At 44.2% G+C, this 23,568-nt stretch overlaps 1 protein-coding gene across 1 annotated transcript in view; it reads left to right on the forward strand.

Annotated features, from left to right (window-relative positions):
* The window catches only part of LOC126992516 (nephrin-like), a 142,017-nt gene that overhangs the window by 107,035 nt on the left and 11,414 nt on the right, over positions 1-23,568 (forward strand). Inside the window, exons 13-14 of the mRNA XM_050851270.1 lie at positions 5,269-5,437; positions 7,508-7,560. Coding sequence (XP_050707227.1) covers positions 5,269-5,437; positions 7,508-7,560 — 222 coding nt within the window. The remainder of the gene's footprint in view (positions 1-5,268; positions 5,438-7,507; positions 7,561-23,568) is intronic.

Here is a 23,568-nt window from a genome sequence, read left to right on the forward strand (position 1 = left end):
AGAGAGAGAGAGAGAGAGAGAGAGAGAGAGAGAGAGAGAGAGATACAATGATTTTCAAGGTTAGTGATCATAACATTCAGTGAGGTAATATACAGAATAAAGTGAGCAAAGTCCTTAACTGTGGCACCACACTAAGAGTCTGGTTAATAATATAACGGAGCAGTACAAGGAGAGAGCAAAGATAAAATTACCGCCAAAGGAAGACAAGTTTAGGAGTGAGAAAAAGAAAAGTTCTGGGACGGAATAAACATGAAGTTGAAAATAAAATTTCAAGAAAACTTACAGAGAAAAAAAATTAAGATCAGGGACCACGAACAACACTGAAAAAATGGCTACAGGAAAACGTATTAAAACCTGTGGCGGCGAGAAACAAATCAAGAAATACGCATGAAGGGAATTAAAAAAAAAGTTCAAAAACCGACAAATTGGCTTCACGTGTGAGATAAATAAAAACTAAAAATAACGAAAAGATGAAACCGCATACGCTTCAAAGAAAAAGATAATGGAAAGGAAAAAACATCGCCACAAAAAAGAGAAATTAAGCAGAAAGTTAGACCGGAGTAATGAAAAGCCCTGAATCGGAGGGAGGGTGAGGCAGGAGACTGTCGGAATGAGTGGTATTGCCGAGGCTGGGCGGACGGAACCTTTAAGTGGAATCAGTAACTCCGGTGAAGATTACTGACAGGACCATTACATATTGCTGGGGAGGGGAGCGGGAAGGAAAGGGAAGGGGATGGGTGGGAAGGGGTAGATTAGGAAAGGAATAGCAAACGGGCTTATATATTTTCGCTCCCAATCCGTCACTCACAGTGAATGCTTGAATTTTAAGCGAGAGAGAGAGAGAGAGAGAGAGAGAGAGAGAGAGAGAGAGAGAGAGAGAGAGAGAGAGAGAGAGAGAGAGAGAGAGAGAGAGAGAGAGAGAGAGAGAGAGAGATGGCACAAGATGGCACTAATATACCACCAAAACATCTTTCTCATTGACAGTTGCTTTCAAGATATGGCCCCGTCAGAGAGAGAGAGAGAGAGAGAGAGAGAGAGAGAGAGAGAGAGAGAGAGAGAGAGAGAGAGAGAGAGAGAGAGAGAGAGAGAGAGAGAGAGAGATATAGAGAGAGAGAGAGAGAGAGAGAGAGAGAGAGAGAGAGAGAGAGAGAGAGAGAGAGAGAGAGAGAGAGAGAGAGAGAGAGAGAGAGAGAGAGAGAGAGAGAGAGAGAGGAACGAATTGTTTTTGGATAAAAGGTACGATAGATTTTTTGTAAGAATGAATGAATGTCGAATTAAAAAGGTCCCGATTCCCTTTGGATTGCCTCCCAGGTGCGCTTTCGGCTCCATCTAATAAAGGAGAGACCTTGATCCCCTTCCCTGCGCCGCCCCGCCCTGCCCCTGCCCACCTGTCGCCCTGGTAATTAGGATAGAAGCACATGTGTTGGGGGCAGATAGGGGGTGAGTGTCATAGGGTACGAGAGAGAGAGAGAGAGAGAGAGAGAGAGAGAGAGAGAGAGAGAGAGAGAGAGAGAGAGAGAGAGAGAGAGAGAGAGAGAGAGAGAGGCTGTTAGGCATGCTTCCCTCCATGTCCTTTGCCTCTGCTGATTAAAGTTTCTCGTGCCTTGACAACGAAGTCAATTAATCTCACTCTGTCGTGGGGTTTACTCGCCCTCAGAAGCGACACGAAAGGAGACTGTTTTAATTTGTCACGCGACTAATATACTCAACACACACACACACACACACACACACACACTAACACACACACAACACCCCCTTCTCTCTCTCTCTCTCTCTCTCTCTCTCTCTCTCTCTCTCTCTCTCTCTCTCTCTCTCTCGTCCAAATACTGAACTCTTCTAATACCCGCACTGCACGAACAAGGAACACATATGAAGTTCTCCTTTCCCGTTTTGTTAATATTCATCAGATTTTCCCTTCCTCTATCCTTTATTTCATTCAATACTCCCTCCTTCTCCTCCTCTTCTCCCTTTACCCACTCCTCGTCCTTGCACACCTATACTCATTCTCTCCTCTTTATCGCCCTTCTCTTCTAATCTACGCCGTCGTTTTTGTCGTCTCGCTCACGCTCATCCTCGTCTTGCTGCTCTATTCCACCCTCCTCCTCTTGCTCCTCCTCTCCGTACTCCTCTTCCTCTTGCTCTTTGTCCTCTGGCCCGGACCAGTGACACCTACGACCCGTCTCAATGGCAGGATCCTCTTTTCTTGCTTCGCTTAATGGGCTGGAAAGTTAGTGAATTCCCTCAACTTTCCCGCCGTAATGAGCAGTGCATGAGGGTCACTGTCAGTGTTATGAGAAAAGTTCTACGATTTCTTTTTGGTAACTTTAATTACGAGTTATCTTACCAGCTGTGAACCCCTATACCCATCTGCCCTCCCATGTATGCCCTTGTCACCCACTTGGTGCCTGTTACTCCCTTCCACCACACACCGCCTCGTCCTTTCCATTCACTGCTGCCCTTCTGAACATTTCGTCTTGCTCCTTTGCGTCCTCGTCTCATTGCATCTCACCTCACACCTTCCCGTGTACATGCAACAGCCAATTTTCCCTTTCTGTTTTTTTTTTCCCCTTTCCGACACACACACACACACACACACACACACACACACAAACACACATACACACATACACACATTATGATAGCCCAGTCGGTTGAGGCTCTGCGCTGCCAGGCTTCGAGGCCTAACAGACGAAGGTTCGAGCATCGATCGGGCCGGGATTTTTCCGCTGACAAGGAGTTGTTTACTGTCCACTCTTGAGCAAGGGGGATGGGGTGTGTGGTGTGTGAAGTCCCAGCTGTCCTCAGAGATCGACTATAATGAGCTTGCTCTTGTCGGGAGGGTACTTGCTGGAGATTTCGAGTCCATCTCGTGATCAGGCCGTGGGTGAAATACACACACACACACAAACACACACACACACACACACATTCTCTCTCTCTCTCTCTCTCTCTCTCTCTCTCTCTCTCTCTCTCCATATATATATATATATATATATATATATATATATATATATATATATATATATATATATATATATATATATATATATATATATATATATATATATATATATATATATATATATATATATATATATATATATATATATATATATATATATATATATATATATATATATTAGGGTAGGCGGTGGCCGAACTGGTAGCGTACTGGGCCCACATTCACCGCGTGATGGACGACGCGGGTTCGAATCCCCACGCTACCACTCGAATTTTTCAGTCACCGCCGAGTGGCTTAAAACTACCCACATGCTGTCCTGAAGACCACCCATCAACCCGGACTCTAGAGGAAGCCGTCCAAGCGAATCAAGAACGAATTCCGGGGGGCAGCATGAACCAATGCAAGATGGCTCCACTATAAACACTCGCCTGCGCCAGAACGGGCTGGGCCGACCATCAGGCCCCACCTGGAAGAAGCCTTGGGCCGACCATCAGGCCCCACCAGGAAGATGCCTACCGGCGCAACAGGCAACGACGTAAAAAAAATATATATATATATATATATATATATATATATATATATATATATATATATATATATATATATATATATATATATATATATATATATATATATATATATATATATATATATATATTTTTTTTTTTTACAGCAGAGGAGTCAGTTCAAGGGCATAAAAAAAGGTAAGAGATGTTAAAAAGAGCCCGATACTCACTGCTCGTAAAAAGAGTTAGAGTATAGAGGAGTGGCCGAAAGAGAGGTCAATTTCGGGAGGAGAGGTGTCCTGATACCCTCCTCTTGAAAGAGTTCAAGTCGTAGGAAGGAGGAAATACAGATGAAGGAAGATTGTTCCAGAGTTTACCAGCGTGAGGGATGAAAGAGTGAAGATGCTGGTTAACTCTTGCGTAAGGGATTTGGACAGTAAAGGGATGAGCTTGAGTAGAAAGTCGTGTGTGGCAAGGCCGCGGGAGGGGGGAGGCATGCAGTTAGCAAGTTCGGAAGAGCAGTCAGCATGAAGGTATCGATTGAAGAAAAAATAGAGGCAACATGGCGGCGAAATTTAAGAGTTAGAAAACTATTAGTAAGAGGAGGCGAGCTGATGAGACGAAGAGCCTTAGACTCCACTCTGTCCAAGAGAGCTGTGTGAGTGGAGCCCCCCCCACACGTGAGATGCATTCTCCATACGAGGGCGGACAAGGCCCCTGTAAATGGATAGCAACTGTGCGGAGGAGAAGAACTGGCGGAGACCGTAGAAGGGTAGTTTGGAAAGCAAAGATTTGTGCCAGACCCTATCAAAGGCTTTTGATATGTCCAGCGCAGTAGCAAAGGTTTCACCGAAACGGCTCAGAGAGGATGATCAAGAGTCAGTTAGGAAGGCAAGGAGATTACCAGTAGAACGCCCCTTGCGGAACCCATACTGGCGATCAGATAGAAGGTCAGAGGTGGAAAGGTGCTTTTGAATCTTCCGGTTAAGGATAGATTCAAAAGCTTTAGATAGACAAAAAAGCAAAGCTATAGCACGGTAGTTTGAGGGATTGGAACGGTCACCCTTCTTAGGCACAGGCTGTATGAAAGCATACTTCCAGCAGGAAGGAAAGGTAGATGTTGACAGGCAGAGGCGAAAAAGTTTGACCAGGCAGGGTGAAACTCTTTCACCTCTGCCTGTCAACATCTACATATATATATATATATATATATATATATATATATATATATATATATATATATATATATATATATATATATATATATATATATATATATATATATATATATATATATATATATATATATATATATATATATATATATATATATATATATATATATATATATATATATATATATATATATTATTTTTGTACGTCGCGGCCGCTAGCGCCGGTAGGCTTTTTCCCGGGGGGGCCTGATGGTCGGCCCAAGGCTTCTTCCTGGTGGGTCCTGATGGTCGGCCCTGCCCGTTCTGGCGCAGGCGAGTGTTTATAGTATATATATATATATATATATATATATATATATATATATATATATATATATATATATATATATATATATATATATATATATATATATATATCCCTCTCTCATCCGCAACCTCTCCCCCTCTTGTATAAATATATATATATATATATATATATATATATATATATATATATATATATATATATATATATATATATATATATATATCTATATATATATATCCCTCTCTCATCCGCAGCCTCTCCCCCCTCTTGTCAAGTTCTTCTGCATGCCACTTATTGCCTTTAATATTCCCACAGGGAACGAGCAGGGCAGTGAAGGCGGCGGCGGCGGCCCTGGCGGCGGGGTGTTGCTGGTGAGCCTGGTGGTGGCTGCCGCTGTGGTGACGGTGGCAGCGGCGGCGGGCCTGGCTGGGCGCTGTCTCTGGGCACGGTGGCACGACAGAGATCTGATTACCGGTGGAAACAGGTGAGATGATGTTGGCGATGATGGTGGTTAAGGCTTGTGGTGAGGGTGGTGAGGGACGCGGGAATAGATAGTGTGGTGGTGATGGGGGAACAGGATGTGACAGTTGAAGAGGAAAAGGGGGGACTTTTTTAGGGGCTAGTGTATATTGGATAAGTTTGACATTAGCCACAGACCAAAGATCAAACAATAAAAAGCCTGTTAGTGCAAAGGGAGAAATTATTAAGACACCAATAAGAGATGATGAAGTTTAGTGATAGGTGGAAGTGTTCGTAATAATGATGATGTCGGTGATGGTGCTAATCTTATGGTTGACGGCTGAGGAGGAAGAAGGAAGCAAGAAAGAAAGAAAAGTATATGAAGAAAAAAAATAGGAGCAAGAATGAAAGGAGGTGGTGTTGGTATTAAGAGGCTCTCCTTCACTAAATTTCCCTATTTTTTTTCTCTCAGTCTTTAATCTCTCTCTCTCTCTCTCTCTCTCTCTCTCTCTCTCTCTCTCTCTCTCCCCTTTGTGTCTAAACAAAATAATGTTATTTGTATTATTTCGTCCCATACTAATTCGAGTTTTTATAATTGTATAACGAGGTAGAAGGTCTTGATAATGAAGAAGATAAAGATGAGGAGGAGGAGGTGGAGGAGGAGTAGGAGGACTTGATGGTGGTGGTGGCGGTGGTGGCTGCACTACATGGGCGAAAGGATAAAGAAGACAAGGAGGAGGAGACAAAATCTTGGTGACGACGGTGATCATTGGGAAAAGAAGAAAAGCGTGGGATTGATGACCACGACGATTATTTTTCATTCCCTTGCTCACAAACGACGAAAGAGAGGATGAAGAAGAAAGAGGGCGAGAAGGAGGAGAAGAAAGGGATATTTTTACTTCATTATGAGGGATGGCTGTGAGGGAAAATAAAATAAAAGGTTTGTGATGAACGAGTGGATGCAACACACACACACACACACACACACACACACACACACACACACACACACACACACACACACACACACACACACACTCAGGGTATACGAAGCGTCACATACCAGAACACATACCTTCACACACGCATCTCCAGAAAAAAAGAAAAAAAACTCGAAGTGGACCAAACTTCCTGACAAACCTTAAATTCGCTTAAAAAAATTGACCTCTTTTCTTCTTGTTTAATACCCGTGTGTCCATGAAAATATTTTGGGTAGTTTTTACCTATGTTTCCTGATATACTGAATTTTTAAATATGTACTTTCTTCCCGTTATTTATTCATCTGTCCATAAGAACATACTGGGTACTTTCTTTTCGGTGATGTTATCTAAGTCCTTTGTACCCTTCTATTTGCATCATCTGTTCTTCATTATGGAGCTTCGTGTTACTGATTTCTTTATACATATTCTTTGTTCAGTCACTGATCTGTTTCGCTTACTATTATTAATAAGCACCTTCTATAGCTCACGGCGCCGTAAGCCTGGCCGCCTGTCTCGCCTTTCATCCCTTTCCCTTACTAATAATATGCACCGCCTTACTCACGGCGCCGTAAGCCTGACCGCCTGTCTCGCCTTTCATCTGTTTTTAAGAATAATCGGCATTCCAATCACAATGTTTTGCCTGATCCTTTTACTCCTGCCCGGGTCGCGAGGTTTGCTCTTAGTCAAAACGATCTTGTTTTTAATCCTATGGATTTTTGTACGACACAATTCTCACGATGTTTTCTTCCGTCGTTGACAAGTTTATGGAATCAGTTACCCAATGAGATTGTCATTTCTGCAGACATTTCTACATTTAAGTCTCGTGTGCATGTCTTTTTGAAACAGTAATTTTAGTTTTTGCTCCTTTTGGCTTTGACTGGACAGTTTCTTAACTATTCGTTGCCTTTGCTTTTCTCCAGTACCTTTTGGTATTTTGTGTGGTTCAACTTTTTGTATCTGCACTCTGAAGGGAGGCTTTGGAAGCTTATCATAATAATAATAATAATAATAATAATAATAATAATAATAATAATAATAATAATAATAATGATAGTATTATGCACCGCCTTACTCACGGCGCTGTAAGCCTGACCGCCTGTCACGCCTTTCCCCAGGAACACAAGAGGCTACTCGGCGCCGCCTGAGAGGCACAGTGAACGGCTCTCAGGTGAGGACGCAACAGGTGAGCCATTTAGCCATCCTGAGAGAGAGAGAGAGAGAGAGAGAGAGAGAGAGAGAGAGAGAGAGAGAGAGAGAGAGAGAGAGAGAGAGAGAGATTTTTGCACCTTTTTGTATGTGTTTGTGTGTTCTTTTCATTTAATAAAACCTTTTAACATGTATGTCATTCCTAGTTTGCTAAAACTAAGGATTATTACGTTGACTGATCGGTTGACTGATTCCTTGTTTTATATCATGTGTATAAAAGTCGCATAATCCCACTTAGAATGCCCGATTGGATGCATGCTATCCAACCAGAAATGAACGTCCTTTTTTACATATAAACTTAATAGGACATCAAAGTAACCTTCTCTTTGATGCATCCTCGTTCATCCATTTCGCTACCACCCCCATCACCACCACCATCACCATCACCACCACCATCACCATCACCACCACCACCACCTCCACTATCACCACCACCACTACCATCGCCACCATCACCACGCCCATCACCACCACCATCACCACCACCACCACCTCCACCATCACCACCACCACTACCATCGCCACCATCACCACGCCCATCACCGCCACCATCATCACCAGCATCACCATCATCATCATCATCATCATCTTAGATGTTCTCATCACTGCGCATCACTCGCTGTTTTTCTCTTCACTTGCTCTTCTTTTTCTTCTACCGTGAGACCAAAGACCAAAGCCGCGATAATCCGAGGAAGCATGAGCGTCGTGCAAAAGCGTCATAAAAGGAAGAGCAAACTTGAGGGAAAGCGAGAAATGAAAAGATATAAAATGTGAAAGATGAAGGGGACGCGTATGATGGAAGGAGAGCAAGGACAAGTAAGAGGAAACGAAGATGTGGAGAGAGAGAGAGAGAGAGAGAGAGAGAGAGAGAGAGAGAGAGAGAGAGAGAGAGACCTTTGACCCTGCCTGACCATTCGTATCACTTATGTTCATTCATCCCCCCCCCACCCCCACACACACACACGTACGCGCTTGTGCACGCTAAAATCAATACAAAATTAAAGTTAAAAAGAAACAAAACAAAACCGATGTGCATGCATTTTTTTTCTTTTTTTTTTGTCGTTCTCCTTTCCCTTTTTATGAGTTTGAATAATAAGTTTACTATTTGTCAATTGTATACACACATGTGGTTCCATTTTTTACCGATCAAAAATTCATGGAGCGTTAACAGGAAGCAGCGACGCGTATGCATGACTGTGTATGTATATATATATATATATATATATATATATATATATATATATATATATATATATATATATATATATATATATATATATATATATATATATGTGTGTGTGTGTGTGTGTGTGTGTGTCTGAATATAAACGGAACATGAGTGTGTCCAGGTGTTATCTTCCTGTCTTACCGTGTTTCTCTTTCTTATTCTACATCTTTATTTCCCGCACAAACGTCTCATCATTATGTCTTCTCTATTCTTTTGCTAAGTTTCATTCCGACATGGATTCAATATTCATATATTTACCTGTTATTTATATTCATTCTCCTGCTTTTCTTTTCGTATTTACGACGCTCTCCCTCTCTCTCTCTCTCTCTCTCTCTCTCTCTCTGCTAGGCACAGGTGAGCTGCGGTTACCCAGGCAGGTGGCAGAGTCGTGTTTTGATCAATGCCTGGAACACGTCACCTGCCGGAGAGAGGAATGATGGATCGATGTTTTACACGTGACGGGATACGCGCCGAGACGTCGCCGGTAGCCTAGCATGGCCTCTTGACTTCAATAATTATTCCTCTTCCTGCCACACCCTTAATACCAGACATCTTGCGTTCCTTTTTTCAATACTTTCTTACTTTTTCCGTTCTTCACCTTCCACTTGCCCTTACTTCCACTTCCTGTCTCAACTCACAGCCTTATTTTTTTGTTTTTTTTGTTTTTTGTTAACAGCATCCCACTACTCATCTCCGTTATTCCTCCTTATTTCTTCTCTTTCCTTTTACAACACAGCACTACCTTTCCTTATTAATCTTTTTTTTTTTTTTTTTACTCCATGGTTGTTGTCTTCGTTTTCGTCCGTCTGGTCTCACCTTTTCTGTTTTCTTCTCTGCGTCCTTGTTTGTTTTTCCTTCCATTACGCGTATACTTTCAGTGTCTTTTCTTCTTCTCCTGTTTCTTGTTTCCCTTATTTACTGTTCTATTATTCCCCCTTTCGCTCCTCCTTAGGAACGTTTCCTCTCTTCTTTCTTCCTGCTTACCATTTCTAAGTCTTAACATGTGTAGCCTTTGCTTCTAATTTTTTGGTCTTTTTGCAGTTCAAAAATCTACCCTTAGTTGGTCCTCTAACGGCTTCATATTTCATACTCTTTTCTAATCCGTCTTTATTCTCCTACTCATTTACTAAGCCTTTTTCCTCCTCTACCCATCTTCTTTCACTTCAAACAGTCCAGCTGCGCCGTTTCCTCCATCATTATTCGGTTCTTTCACTTTTCAAATCCGTCATTCTCTTCTTACACCCTTTCTAAACCTCCTTCTCTTCTTTCCTAATATTTCTCTTCCAATTCGTCATCCTTCAGTCCAAACACTCCACATGTACCAACTCTTCCATCATCCTTGCGTTTGTTCCCTTTTTCCAGTCCGTCTTTCTCTTCTCACTAAACCTTTCTCCCTTTCTTTACCTCCTCTCGTTCTTTATCCTCCTCCTTTTCCTACGTTGTCGTTCATTTCAAACAGTCCATATAAACCGACTCCTCCATCTCTACGATAGTTTCACTTTCCCCATCCGTCTTTCTCCTCCTACTTAACCTTTCACTCTTCCTTCACCCCGTCCCGTTCTTCGTCCTATTCCTTTTCCTCGTCGTCGTTCAGTCCAAACAGTCCTCCGTCATGTTTACGTCTCCTCTCATTTTCCAAGCTGTGGTCGCGAGGGTGTTTGTGATGGTGAACAGGGACTCGAAGGAAATTATAACAACCATTATTCGGAGAAACGACAAACTGTAACGCCGGTGTGGTGTCATGAGACATCCGGGTATCGTGAGACATCCAATCCTCAATACATACATGAATTTCGACACGGTACCGTGTTCTTGTGTCGACTGCTTGTCGGGATCTGTCCCACCCAAGTTTATTTATTCTATGATACTATCTTTATCCTAAATTTCAATCCAAAGCTGGATGTTGCGCCTGCGTGCGCAACGACATCACTTGCTCTCGTGCCCACGACCTTGACTCTTCTGAATTTTCCACCATCTCACTCTCCCTTCGCTGAAATCTCCATCTTGGGAGGTTTCATTGTTCACCAACAGCTTTGGCTTTCATCCTCTTTCACTGACCAGCCTGGTGAACAAGCCTACAACTTTGTTATCCTCAACGATCTAGAGCAGTTGGCTCAGCACCCTAATCGTATTCCCGACCGTCTTGGAGACAGGCCCAACATTCTAGACCTCTTCCTTGCCTCTAATCCTTCTGCTTACTCTGTCAAACTGTTCTCTCCTATGGGCTCCTCCGATCATAACCTTATTTCTGTATCCTGTCCTATCGCTCCTGTACACCCTCTTGACCAACCGAAGAGGCGATGCTTCTGGCATTATGCTTCAGCTCGGTGGGACGACCTGAGGATGTACTTTTCCGATTTCCCGTGGAATGATTACTGCTTCCAGGAGAGAGACCCCTCTGTGTGTGCCCAGCACATCACAGAGGTGATTGTCTCTGGAATGGAGGCATACATTCCACGTTCTTTCTCTACTCCTCATGCTAAAAAGCCTTGGTTTAATCATGCTTGTTCTCGTGCTATTAAAGATAGAGAGGCAGCTCACAAAAGGTTCCACAGCCTTCGCACTCCTTCTAACCATGAACTTTACAATTCAGCCCGGAATCGTGCCAAATTTATTCTCCGACTTACCAAAACCTCTTTCATCAATAGAAAATGTCAACATCTTGCTTCTAATTCTTCCCGTGACTTCTGGCACCTAGCCAAAAATGTCTCCACCAATCTCACTTCTTCCTCTTTCCCTCCTCTCCTTAACCTAGACGGGAGTACTGCCGTCTCATCTATCTCTAAGACTGAACTCTTCGCTCAAACTTTCTGTAAGAACTCCACCCTGGACGATTCTGGGTATATTCCTCCTACTCATCCCCCCTCTGACTCTTTCATACCTGTTATTAAAATTGTTATCAATGATGTCTTCTATGCCCTCTCTGGCCTCAACTCTCAGAAGGCTTATGGACCTGATGGAGTGCCTCCTATTGTCCTTAAAAACTGTGCTTTCGTGCTGACACCCTGCCTGGTCAAACTCTTTCGCCTCTGCCTATCAACATTTATCTTTCCTTCCTGCTGGAAGTATGCCTTCGTACAGCCTGTGCCTAAGAAGGGTGACCGTTCCAATCCCTCAAACTACCGCCCTATAGTTTTACTTTCCTGTATATCTAAAGCTTTTGAACCAATCCTTAACCGGAAGATTCAAAAGCACCTTTCCACTTCTAACCTTCTATCTGATCGCCAGTATGGGTTCCGCACGGGGCGTTCTACTGGCGATCTACTTGCTTTCTTAACTGACTCTTGGTCATTCTCTCTTAGCCGTTTCGGTGAAACTTTCTCAGTTGCGCTAGGCATATCGAAAGCCTTCGATAGAGTCTGGCACAAGTCTTTGCTTTCTAAACTGCCCCCTTTCGGATTCTATCCCTCTCTCTGTTGCTTTATCTCCAGTTTCCTTTCCGGCCGTTCTATCTCTGCGGCGGTAGACGGTCACTGATCTTCCCCTAAACCTATCAACAGTGGTGTTCCATAGGGCTCTATCCTATCACCCACTCTCTTCCTGTTATTCATCAATGATCTTCTTTCCATAACAAACTGTCCTGTCCACTCGTACGCCGACGACTCCACTCTACATTATTCAACTTCTTTCAAAAGAAGGCCATCCCAACAGGAAGTACACGACTCCAGACTGGAAGCTGCAGAACGCTTAACCTCAGACCTTGCTATCATTTCCGATTGGGGCAGAAGGAACCCTGTGTCTTTCAATGCCTCAAAAACTCAATTTCTCCACCTATCAACTCGAAACAATCTTCCAAACACCTATCCCCTATTCTTTGACAACACTCAGCTGTCACCTTCTTCAACACTAAGTATCCTCGGTCTATTCTTAACTCAAAATCTCAACTGGAAACTTCATATCTCCTCTCTCGCTAAATCAGCTTCCTCGAGGTTGGGCGTTCTGTATCGTCTCCACCAGTTCTTCTCCCCCGCACAGTTGCTATCCATATACAGAGGCCTTGTCCGCCCTCGTATGGAGTATGCATCTCACGTGTGGGTGGGCTCAACTCTTAATTACAGCTATTCTGGACAGAATGGAATCTTAGGCTCTTCGTCTCATCAGCTTTCCTCCTCCTACTGATAGTCTTTTACCTCTAAAATTCCGTCGCGATGTTGCCTCTCTTTCTATCTTCTATCGCTATTTTCACACTGACTGCTCTTCTGAACTTGCTAAAGGCCGGGTCACGCGAGTGTTTATTTCGGCAATTTTATCATCGATCTCGAGAATTTTGCCATCGGCGGCATCGGCATGTCCAAAACACGGTTTGTGTTCTCGATATGGAGGAAGACGAACATGCACGTCTTGTATTCTCGACACTGAGAACGCTTCACCTTTTCCTCGTCCCCCTCTTTCCCTTCTAATCCCGTTAATCCTTTTTCTGTTCCTACTCTCTCTCTCTCTCTCTCTCTCTCTCTCTCTCTCTCTCTCTCTCTCTCTCTCTCTCTCTCTCTCTCTCTCTCTCTCTCTCTTCTTTTCAATGGACATTATACACCTTTACGGTGTTACTTTTTGTGTGAGAGAGAGAGAGAGAGAGAGAGAGAGAGAGAGAGAGAGAGAGAGAGAGAGAGAGAGAGAGAGAGAGAGAGAGATACCCCCCACCCACACACACATATATGTACACACAAACTGACAAATACACATACAACTACACACACCCCTTCAAAGAATCCCAGATCACCAAAAGTGCAGCTGGCGGCAAGACATCAAAGAAGATTTAACTGCCTTGCTAATCTCTTAATTGCCTTTACCTGCTGCCGCTCTACATATATGCCTAAACTCGCCCTCTGTTTCGGCTAGCATCGTGTGACCACACCGGAGGCAAAATCACCGGCGTGAAAAAGTACCGGCGTCAAAAATTGCCCACGTTAATACTCGTGTGACCCGGCCTTAACTGCATGCCTCCCCTCCTCCCGCGGCTCCGCTGCACACGACTTTTTACTCATGCTCATCCCTATACTGTACAAACCCCTTATGCAAGAGTTAACCAGCATCTTCACTCTTTCATCCCTCACGCTGGAAAACTCTGGAACAATCTTTCTTCCTCTGTATTTCCTCCTGCCTACGACTTGAACTCTTTCAAGAGGAAGGTATCAGGAGACCTCTCCTCTCAAAATTGACCTCTCTTTTGGCCACCTCTTTTGATTCTTTTTATAGGAGCAGCGAGTAGCGGGCTTTTTTTATTATTGTTTCCTTTTTGTGTGCCCTTGAGCTGTCTCCTTTGTTGTAAAAAAAAAATCAATCTTCTCCTTCTTCTTTTGACCTAATAAGCTTTGCATCGCTTTTTAGGTCCTCCTTGGTACTTTTTTACACTAAGATACTTCACTTAGTTACTCTATGATAGTAAATTTTGGGTTCCCCGATGCTCAGTTAAGGATGGGATGTCTCACGATACCGGATGGCAGATGACACCAAACCGGCACCGACCCGTGAGTGCCATCCATTGTGGACTTGTTGCTACGGTTAAGTGGAAGGAAGAAACGGTTGTGGGTACGATCATGGCTTCAAACACGGGAGGACAGGAGTGTTTACCCAAACCTCGTCAGATAACTGTGCTGTAAAGACCGGGAGTACTTCTGCAGTTTTCATCGACTGGAGAAAGAAGAGTTTTTTTTTAACTATTGTAAATAGTCGCCCCACTTATCAAAACAAGACACTAGAATGAGCTAAGAACAGCAACAATCATGAACCATTCACTTCTTTTTTTTAATTCTTTTTGGCGAAGTCTCCGCGTGTGTGGTCCCACAGCACGGTTTGTTCTCTGATCTTGTAAACAAAGCAGCTCTGCTAATCCACTTTACGATTATCATGGTACGTCATCCCCCACTACTCCTTAGCCACTACTGTCGCATGTTTACATATACCCGCGCGATTGCTCGTACCCATGCACAACGGTTTTCCATCCGTACGGTCAAGCAACAACTCGCTCCCGGTTAGGGGTACCGGCAACCGAAATTGCACCTAGTTTCAACGATTGCAGAAAAATGCCCAGTGTGACACCAGCTTTAGTTGTCTGGTGCAATGCCTGGTCTAGGTTGGCATTTGGTATGCACTGAGAAGTTTAATAATATGCATGCTGAGACTGCACCTGTTCAGCACCTTATATAGGTTACAGTTTTTAGTCATAAGTTGTCTAGACACACGTACGTAATAAGCTTTAGCCATCAATTGTACTCTCACACACAATCACCCTCTCTATCGGTCACGTGCCCACGGTACATCTTCACTCACCCAGAATTGTATTAATTGTTTGTGCCTCCCACCCGTTCTCTCTCTCTCTCTCTCTCTCTCTCTCTCTCTCTCTCTCTCTCTCTCTCTCTCTCTCTCTCTCTCTCTCTCTCTCTCTCTCTCTCTCTCTCTCTCTCTCTCTCTCTCTCTCTCCGTAACAGTCACATCTTTAAGTTCGCTTTTCGAATTATCTGTGCCGGCTCTCGAGAAATCACGCGGAGCAATGGAATATTAAGCTTTTTTATACATTCTTGTGTGTAATTGAGAGGAGAGCGGAGGGGAAGGAAGGAAGAGAGAAAGAAAAGGTCAGCAATGTTTAATCTCTTGACCCAAAGTAGAGAGGAGGGAGAGAGAAATAACAGGCGATGCAAATAAGAGAAGGTGGAGGTAGAGGTGTTGGTGGCGGAGGAGGAGGAGGAGGAGGAGGAGGAGGAGGAGGAGGAGGAGGAGGAGGAGGAACACATACGAACACATAGGAAGAACAGACACCAAAAGACCTATCGGTCTATGGCGAGGGTGTCTGTTTACTACCGCTACTACTAGTAATCTACGTGTGGTAGGACAGGACAGAATAGATGAAGGCTCCTCCCCACCCACCTCTCCCTCCGGCAACGTGTCGGCAAGAAATAGTTAGAAGAGAACACCATGTACCTTAAAGGAAGAAAGGGACATGGTAATTTTACAGTAAAGAGAGAAATAAGAGGAAATTACTACATTTAACTTACACTACTGGTAACCTAAGCTGTAGGGGAAAAAAGACTTCATTACATAAGAACATAAGAACACAGAAACATAGGGAGATTGGAAGAGGCCGAGTGGCCTTCACAGGGCAGCCCCAGAATCCCCCTAATACTCACGGTGGGTGAGGTGTAGTTTCAGGGGCACAGATGGAGGCTTGATCCTCGTTTTACCGGCGGTACTATGCACGCACCAGTACCCTGTCACCTTACTGCACCCACGCCTCACTCCACCTGTCATGCGGACATTAACTGTTGCTTTACTCTATTGTTAACTTACGCTACTTGCAATCTAGGTTGTGGGGGAGAATAATATGGCTTTAGGTTGAGGTCTTGCTGCAATCTGTCTGAAAACATGCGAAGAAGGGTCAGTATAATCTTATATCCCTGAAGTATTTATCCAATGAAGACTTGAAGCTATTGATACTATGTGCGCTAACTACTGACGGTGAGAGTCTATTCCAGTGATCGACGAGTCTATTATTGAAAAAAACTTCTGCGCACCGATGTGTTACATCGGTTTCCCTTTAACTTCATACCGTTGCTGCGTGTTATTGTGTTGGTGTCTCTCTGAAATAGACTATCTGGGTTAATGTTGTCGAATCCATTAAGGATTTTGAACACTTCAATTAAGTCCTCTTTTATCCTTCGCTTTTTTTAGGGAAAACATATCTAAACGCTTTAAACGCTCGTCATATGGCAAGTTTTGGAGCGCTGGAATTTGTTTGGTTGTTCGTCGCTGTATCTTTTCCAGCAAAATTTGATCTTTGATATAGTTCGGTGACCAGAACTGAACGGCGTATTCTAGGTGTGGTCTTACAAATGCTAAATATAATCTCTTCATAAGTTCGGGTGAATCAAAGTTTCTTGAGATTAATCCTTACATCATATTGGCTTATTTTACTCGCAGCAGAACATTGATCACTCATTTTAAGAGTGTTACTGATCATGACACCAAGATCTTTTTCTTGTTTTACTTCGCTGAGCTCATGTCCTTGAATCTGATATTTAAAGTTAGGATTTTTTTCACCTATGTGCATTACTTTACATTTATCTACATTAAAACTCATTTGCCATTTTTCGCTCCAGTCGGCAAGTCTTATTAAGTCTGATTGAATATTCTCGCAACTTTGACTGTTCATTACCGTACCTCCTAATTTGGTGTCGTCGGCGAATTTGGCTACTTTTGATAGGATATCAGTTTCTAAGTCGTTCACGTAAATTATGAATAGTGTTGGCCCCAGGACCGAACCTTGGGGCACCCCACTGGTGACGGGTTGCCAGTCCGATGCTTCACCGTTAAGAACTACACGTTGTTCTCTGTCGGTGAGCCAGTCATGAATCCACGCACATAGATGGTCGTTAATACCGTGGGAACGCAGTTTAGAAATAAGCCTAACGTGAGGAACTTTATCAAACGCTTTCTGAAAATCTAAGTAAATTACGTCATATGGGCTTCGGGCGAGGAGGAGGAGGAGGAGGTGGAGAAGGAAACATGGAAACATGGAAACATGGACTAGCAGGCAGCAGAAAGCCTGTTGGCTCATTACTAGGCTGCCTGCGTTCAGTGATTTAATCAATCCGTTTGCCACAGAAGTGGCTTGCAGGGAAGGATTAAACTCTTGGGAACGTTCAGTTCACTCCTGTTGCAGCAAAGTGGCGATCAATGCGTTTCTTGAAGGAGTTGATGGTCTCTGCGCTAACCACTTCTGCAGGAAGGCTGTTCCAGTGGCGAACAACTCTATTCGAGAAGTAACTCCTGCCGATGTCGGTATTGCATCGCTTTGCTTGAATTGTTTTTCCGTTGTTTCTTGTTCTCAGGTTAGTTTGTAGCGTGAAGAGTTTGGAGTGATCAACGTTGCTGAGCTTGTTCAGGTACTTAAAGACTTGTATCATGTCTCCCCGCAGTCGTCTCTTTTCCAACGTGAAGAGGTTGAGTCGCTCGAGTCGTTCTTCATAGGGTTTCGTCCTCAGTGATGGTATCATCTTCGTGGCGGCTGTACTCTCTCAAGTAATTCAATGTCTTTCCTGTAATTAGGAGACCAGAATTGCACGGCGTATTCCAGGTGGGGCCTTACCAGCGAATTATACAAGGATAACATAACTCCCGGCGTCTTGTATTCGAAGTTCCTCGATATGAACCCAAGCATTGTATTGGCTTTCTTACAGGCGGACTTGCAGTGTTTTGTTTGTTTCAAGTCACTGCTGATGGTGACCCCGAGGTCTCTTTCCTCTTGCACAACATGTAGTGGTTCGCCACCCATGTGGTATATGTGGTTGCTGTTTCAGGATCCGATATGCATTACTTTACATTTGGTAGTGTTGAAGGACATCTGCCATTTTTCTGACCACCAGTGATCTGGTCCAGGTCTCTCTGGATAATTTCAGTCGTGAGGGCCTTCCCACCCACCTTTGTGTCGTCGGCAAATTTTGAAAGATTGATTTAATCCTAGTTCTAGGTCGTTGATATATATGATGAAAAGTATGGGTCCCAGCACTGACCCCTGTGGCACTCCACTTGTGACCGGGAGCCACTCGGAGGCCTGTCCGTTGAGTACAACTCGTTGTTTTCTTTCAGTGAGCCAGTCTTTGATCCACGCTGTCAGATCGTCGCCTAATCCCGCCGACTTAAGTTTCTTGAGGAGTCTTTCATGTGGCACTTTGTCAAAGTCTAGATATATAACATCACTGGGGATATGATTATCCCAGTTTTCATAGATACCTTGGAAGAAGTCCAATAAATTGGTTAAGCATGAGCGCTTGTTCCTGAAACCGTGCTGAGCATCGGAAATGATGTTGTTGTCTTCAAGGAACCTAACGAGTTTGTCTCTGATGATCTTCTCGAGGATTTTTCCGCCACTGAGGTCAAGCTGATTGGTCTGTAGTTTAGGGCCACACTTTTGTCTCCCTTTTTGTAGATCGGTGTTACGTTCGCTTGTTTCCAGTCTTTCGGGACTTTGTTTTGTTGTAGTGACAGATTGTAGATGGCGGTGAGTGGCTTGAGGATTTGCTGCTTGAGTTCCTTGAGCAGCCTGGGTGACAAGTCGTCGGGTCCGGTAGACTTGTTTGTCTCGAGTTTGTCTGGTACTTTTCACATCCCGTTCGTCGATTGTACCAATTTCTAGGGAGTGATTCCCATCGGTGGGAAGGGCTCTCAGGTACGGACTGGGTATTCTCGACCGTGAACACAGACGCGAAGTTCCTGTTTAGGATTTCGACCATTTGTCTACTGTCCTGTGTTAGTACGTCACTTTCATCTTTTAGGGGACCGATATTGCTTTTTGTCTTCTTTTTGGTTCTTATATACGTGAAGAACTTTTTCGGGTTGGACTTGGCTTCGCGTGCAATTTGCTTTTCATAGTCACGTTTACTCTGGCGAATGAGTGTTCTGCAAGCTCTGAGGCTTTGATGGTACTGTTCGCGTGCCTCGTCAGTGCTGTTTTCCTTTAGCAAGTTGTATTTTCTCTTCTTCAAATTAATCGCCCGTCGAACTTGGGTAGTCATCCACGGTGTGCTTGTGGCATTATTTGTTCGCCTTGTCTTCATGGGAACAGTCGTTCTCTACCTCCAGGAGTTTGTTCTTAAAGCCGTTCCACGCGCCGTCCACCGGAGTGAGGTTCATGGGTTCCCGTTGTCTGGGTTATCAGCTCACGAGCGAAGTTGAAATTGGCTTTTGTAGTCTGGAATCTTGGACATGTTTTCGGTGAGTTCATGGTCTGTTCTGATTTTAGGCGAATTAGGTGATGGTCGCAACCATCCAGTTTTTCGCCGACTTGACATTCACGTGTGAGATCTGAATCACTCACGAGTACTAGGTCTAATGTTATTTTCCTCGTCGGTTGGGTAACAATCTGAGTAAGAAAATTGTCCTCTAACATTTCGAGCAATCTGTTACCCTCCCGATCTCCAATCATCGTGGTCCAGTCAATGTTGGAACAGTTAAAGTCCCCGATAATGACTGACTGTTTGTTTTGTGTTATGGTGTGAATTTCCTCGTACAGCGCTTCGTCGTCCGCTGCTTGTTGCTTTGGAGGTCTGTAAACGGTTCCAATCGTTATTTTGTTGTACTTGCTAGTCTCCAGTTCAACATATACAGTGTCATATTTCTCTGAGTCTTCTTTGGTTATTTCCACGGCAGGGTATTTGTTCTTGACGTAACAGATGACACCTCCTCCTTTCTTGTGAAGTCTGTTTTTGTAGAAGCTCTCGTATCCCGGAATTGAGAATTCGGTCATTAGGTGGTCAGAGGTGGCCCACGTTTCGGTGATGGCAATCACGTCCGGACTTTCTACGTCAACATAGGCAAGTAACTCATCCCGTTTGGGTATTAAGCTCCGCGCGTTGGTGTATAGGACAGAAATGTCCTTCTTGACTTCAACGCTTCGCGGCACAGTAGTCTGGTGTCTGCTTGTGTTCACTGTTGGGGGCCTTGGTGTGTAATGAGCGGTCCCTACTGGTTGGTTGTTTACGATACTTTGGTGCCCCTCCCGCGCTCGGAGTTTTTTGAGTACAAAAGTACCTCCTCGTTCAGCAACCTACCAAGCCGTGCTGAGCCAATCGCATTGAGGTGAAGACCGTCAGGACGGAAAAGGTCGGGGATATCATCATATCATAGAGGAGGAGGAGGTGGAGGAGGAGAAACATGGAAGCATGGAATGACAGACAACAGAAAGCCTATTGGCTCATTACGAGGTTGCCTGCTGTAGAGCGGTGATCTGCCAGACAGTCGCTGGGTGCCTGCAGAGCAGTTCAAGGGATTACGGAGCGTATTTTCAGTTTACTCCTGTTGTCACGAAGTGACGGTCGATGCGATTTTCGAAGGAGTTGTTGGTTTCCGCACTTACTACTTCAGCAGGGAGGTCGTTCCAATGGCGTATGACTCGGTTAGAGAAGAAACTCCTACCAATGTCTGTGTTGCATCGCTTCGCGTGAATGGGCAGGCCGTTGTTTCTAGTTTTTGAGTTGGTCTGTAGCTCAAAGAGCTTGGAGTAGTCAACGTTACTGAAGTTCTTTAGGTACTTGAGACCTGAATCATATCCCCCCGCATGCGTCTCTTTTCCAGGATGAAGAGATTAAGTCGCCTGAGTCGTTCTTCATACGGCAGGGCTCTCAATGGTGGAATCATCTTTGTAGCGCATCGCTGGATTCTTTCTAATAATTCAATGCCTTTTCTGTAATTAGGGGACCAGAACTGTACCGCATACTCAAGGTGAGGTCTTACCATTGAGTCATATAAGGATAACATTACTTCCGGCGTCTTGCATTCGAAACGTCATGATATAAACCCGAGCATAGTGTTGGCTTTGTTATATGCTTTTTTACAGTGTTTTGCGTGTTTTAGGTCACTGCTGATGGTGACTCCAAGATCCATTTCCTCCTGCACGACCTGCAGAGGATTTCCACGCATGTTGTATATATGGTTACTGTTTCTGGAACCGGAGTGCATGACTTTGCTTTTGTCAACGTTGAACGACATTTGCCACTATTCGGACCACAGGATGATCTGGTCAAGGTCCTTTTGGATGACTTCACAGTCGGCAGTCGTGAGGGCCCTTCCGCCCACTTTAGTGTCGTCGGCAAACTTTGATAGGGAGGATTTCAATCCCGCTTCCAATTCATTCATGCATATGATAAAGAGAATGGGTCCCAGCACCGACCCCTGGGGCACCCCACTGGTGACTGGTAGCCACTCAGAAGCCTGCCCGTTGAGTAAAACTCGCTCTTTTCTGTTGGTGAGCCAATCTCTTATCCATGCAGTCAGGTTTCTTCCTATACCTGCTGACTTTATTTTTTTAAGGAGCCGCTCGTGTGGCACCTTGTCGAAGGCTTTCTGGAAGTCCAGGTATATGACATCGCTTGGGATGTGATTATCCCAGTTATCGTATATACCTTGGAAGAAGTCCAGTAGATTCGTTAAGCAAGAACGTTTATTTCGGACCCCGTGCTGCGTGCCAGAAATTATATTGTTTTCTTCTAGGAAGTTGACAATTTTGTCTCCAATAATCTTCTCGAGGATTTTGCCTTCCACTGATGTTAAACTTATGGGCCTGTAGTTTAGGTCAACGTTCTTATCTCCTTTTTTTGAAGATCGGGGTTACGTTCGCCATTTTCCAGTCATCGGGTACTTTGTTCAGTTGTAGCGACCAGTTAAATATGCGTGTGAGGGGCTGCAGTATTTGCTGTTTCAGTTCGTTCAACAACCGCGGTGACAAGTTGTCAAGTCCCGTTGACTTGTTCGTGTCGAGTTTGTCCAAGTACTTTTTCACTTCTTGAGCGGATATTGCGGCAATTTCCAGGGGCGTAATCCCCCTCGGAGGAGCGGGGGATTCGGGTATGTTTTCTTTGTCTTCGATCGTAAATACGGACGCAAAGTTACTGTTTAGGATTTTGGCCATGTGTTTATTGTCCTGGGTTAATGAACCGGTCTCGTCCGTCAATGGACCAATGTTGGTTTTAACTTTCTTTTTCATTCTGATGTACGTGAAGAACTTCTTAGGATTGGTCTTGACTTCGCGCGCTATTTGTTTCTCGTAGTTGCGTTTACTTGTCCGAATGAGTGTTCGACAAGGTCTGAGGCTATTTTGGTACTGTACACGGACTTCGGCCGTATCATCAGATTGTAATTCCGCTTTTTTGCGTTTATTGCCCTTTTGATCTCCACGCTCATCCACGGTGGATTCACGGCACCATTTACTCGCCTGGATTTCATAGGAACTGTCGTCCTTTCTACCTCCAGGAGCTTGTCTCTGAAGACGGTCCACGTGTCTTCGATTGTACTTATGTTGAGGTTGCCGGTGATATGGTCCCACGCAGCACGAGGCAGTAGTTCGCGGGCTAAGTTGAAGTTAGCCTTTCGGTAATCGCGTATCAATGTTGGATATTCAACGAGTTTGTGTTGAACACTGACGTTGAAGTGGATTATCTGATGGTCGCAACCACTCAGTTTTTCTCCTACTTCACAGTCACGAATGAGGTCAGGGTCGCTCACTAGTACCAGGTCCAGGATGTTGTTTTCTCTTGTTGGCTGAGTTATAACTTGAGTGAGGAATGAATCCTCCAACATTTCTATGAGTCTGCTACCCTCTTGGTCCCTAGTCAGCAAACTCAAGTCAACGTTGGCACAATTAAAGTCGCCGATGATTATTGCATTTTTGCCCTGTATTAGAGAGTGAATCCCATTGTATAAGGCAGAGTCGTCGGTTGCCCGTAGTTTTGGAGGTTTGTAAACAGTTGTAAGTATTAGTTTCTTGTTATTATGTGTTGTTATTTCTACGTAGACGGAATCGTATTTCTCAGCGTCCTGTTTTTCTATTTTTATAGCAGATAGCGTGCTTTTAACGTAACAAATGACGCCTCCTCCCTTTTTATTTGTTCAGTTTTTCTGAAAGCTTTCGTATCCCGGGAGTGACAGTTCAGACACTAGATGCGTGGAGTTGGCCCAGGTCTCAGTAATCGCCACGACGTCCGGTTCTTCTGCTGCAACATACGCACTGAGTTCGTCTCTTTTGGGAATTAGGCTACGCGCCTTTGTGTACAGGACACAGATATGACTGTTGTTTGGGGGGTTCTGAGTTGCTGTGTTTCGTCTACTGCGCGTGTTTCTGTTTGCATTCGATCCTGAGTGTCGCGTCGAGGTTACGGTTTGAGTAGTCAAGGGTTGCTGTGGCCCCTCCCTCGTGTGCATTTTTTTTGCCAATAACTGCCAGTTGCCTCGTTCAGCAGTCTTCCAAAACGTGCTGAT

The sequence above is a fragment of the Eriocheir sinensis genome, chromosome 7 (assembly GCF_024679095.1).
Source record: "Eriocheir sinensis breed Jianghai 21 chromosome 7, ASM2467909v1, whole genome shotgun sequence".
In the NCBI taxonomy this organism is placed as follows: domain Eukaryota; kingdom Metazoa; phylum Arthropoda; class Malacostraca; order Decapoda; family Varunidae; genus Eriocheir; species Eriocheir sinensis.